Source organism: Echinops telfairi, unplaced genomic scaffold (assembly GCF_000313985.2).
Source record: "Echinops telfairi isolate 266 unplaced genomic scaffold, ASM31398v2 ScPeMD7_3533;HRSCAF=4204_0, whole genome shotgun sequence".
NCBI classification, from domain to species: domain Eukaryota; kingdom Metazoa; phylum Chordata; class Mammalia; order Afrosoricida; family Tenrecidae; genus Echinops; species Echinops telfairi.
Genome location: NW_022107431.1, coordinates 35,342,658 through 35,344,635, shown reverse-complemented (window position 1 = coordinate 35,344,635; position 1,978 = coordinate 35,342,658). Strand labels below are relative to the sequence as shown.

The following is a 1,978-nucleotide window of genomic DNA, read 5'->3' as shown; positions in this document are numbered from 1 at the left end:
CTCTGCCTGCTGGGATGGGCCAGAAGTCCCTGGAGGGACACTCAGCAGTCCAACAGGTAGCTGGAAAGGAGCGGGTAGAAAGGCTTAGTCCCAGGAGGGGCGCCTATCAGGGTCTCGGGGACAGTGGTAGGAAGCGCGACCGATGCAGAGGCCCATCCGTCATCGTTTAGAGGCAAGCGGTCATCTGACAAACCAGTGCATGAGTGCCTCGCTGACTAAATACCTGAATCGTGTTGTGTTGTATTTTTCACAAAACACGAAAGTCGCACTGCTAATGAGACAGGGAACAGAAGACACAAATGCTCAGACTCCACACGATGGACAAGTAGCGCTGACCTTGGTCTTTGGACTCCGCCTGGGCGAACTCCTCCAGCGACTCCTCCAGCACGTCGGCCAGCCGGACCAGCACCTGCGCGCGCTCCTGGGGGCTCCGGGCAGACCAGCCGGGAAACGCCTCTCTGGCCGCTTCCACTGCGGCTTCGATCTTTGCAGAACAAACAGGAGAGGTCGAGAATGTATAGCTCCATATGTGCCTCACCCCCACCCCATCATCTCAACTATTCATCATTCCCCCGTGCTGAGTGACCCACAAAGGACAAGACTCAGGCACTGACATGACCCCCAAAGCACGGGTTCCACACACACAGAACCAACCACAATGAGATTCACTGCCCACAGGATGCAACTGCTTCTGAGACGATTGTTGTGTACAGGAGGAGAAAGCCTCGTCTTTCTCCCATGGAGCAGCTGGTGGTTTCGAACTGCTGATCTTGTGGGTCTCAGCCCAGTGTGTAACCACTATGTACCACACCCCTAAACACACACACACAGATGCCCCATTTCAACCAACATGGCCAAAGTGTGTTGGACTCATCAGAAAGAAGCATTTCCTTTTTCATAGATGCATAGATTTATCTTTTTAATCGTTTAGATCTTGTATGGGAGAGGAAAACTTAACCTGGAAGGAGAGAATCCTAAATCTCTGAACATCCCTCTGACATACCTGGTGAAGTCTGAATTTTTGCTTAAAATTACATCTTGGATTGTCATTTCCACTTGAAATGACTAGCTTCATTGGTCATTTAATGAAAAGAAATTATAGCAAGAGATTATGCTAACCTTTACACTAACACCCCCTTTTAAAGTTTGATAGCATTAGTCCTGGTATACCCACTTCACAGAGGAGAACATTGGACACAGAGTTCAAGTAACCGACCAGAGGTCACATAGCTCCTATCTAATAGAGTCAGAATGTGAACCAGGATTTCAGTGGCTCCCAAGATTGCAAGCTGCCATGCGTCACCAGACTGGAGGCTCCACCCCACCCCCGCCTGGCTCTGCCAGTGGACACTGTCTCTGCAGGAGATGAGGTTTCTGGGTTTGGACAGATGACTTGTGGGCCAGATTGTGGAGCTAAAGTCCAAACAGCGACCATATATGGGAAGGTATAGATAGGGCTGGCTCATGGCAAAAGGTGAGGCCTGAACAATTAATGCTCGGATTCCCTTCTCTCTGACTCTCCTGAGACAATGGCTAGGCACAGCCTCTTCCAGAGACAGCAAATCCTCTCGTGTGCATTTTTGTTGTGAAGTGCCATCAAGTCAGTGCCGACCCAAAACCTGCACAAAACAGCAAAACACTGCCCAGTCCTGCCCCCTCCTCCCAACTGTGCCTGTGCACCAGCCCATGGTGGCAGCCACGGTGCCAACCCAGCTCCTGGCGGGCCTTCCTCTCTCCACTGTCTCTCTGCTTTACTGAGCATAATGTCCTTCTCCAGGGACCGGTCTCTCCTGACAAGACAGCCAAAGTAGGCACCCCAGATGCTAACAATCACAGGTCTCTTCCACCAGGAGGCTCAGTCTCAGGAACCTTTTGGCTGTGTCTGGCACACAGGTGCCGACAGTAGTTTTGTACCACAAGACCTCACAATAATCGAGCCTCACCATCCTGGACTCTGCCTCCCCAAATGCCACCCCCC

General features: G+C 51.5%; 1 protein-coding gene across 2 annotated transcripts in view; it reads right to left on the bottom strand.

Moving 5' to 3' along the window:
• ALDH8A1 (aldehyde dehydrogenase 8 family member A1) overlaps positions 1 to 1,978 on the bottom strand; it is a 35,001-nt gene that overhangs the window by 28,880 nt on the left and 4,143 nt on the right. For both annotated transcript variants that reach the window (XM_004701981.2, XM_004701983.2), the window contains exon 2: positions 337 to 484. In XM_004701981.2, the coding sequence (XP_004702038.1) occupies positions 337 to 484 (148 nt within the window). The remainder of the gene's footprint in view (positions 1 to 336; positions 485 to 1,978) is intronic.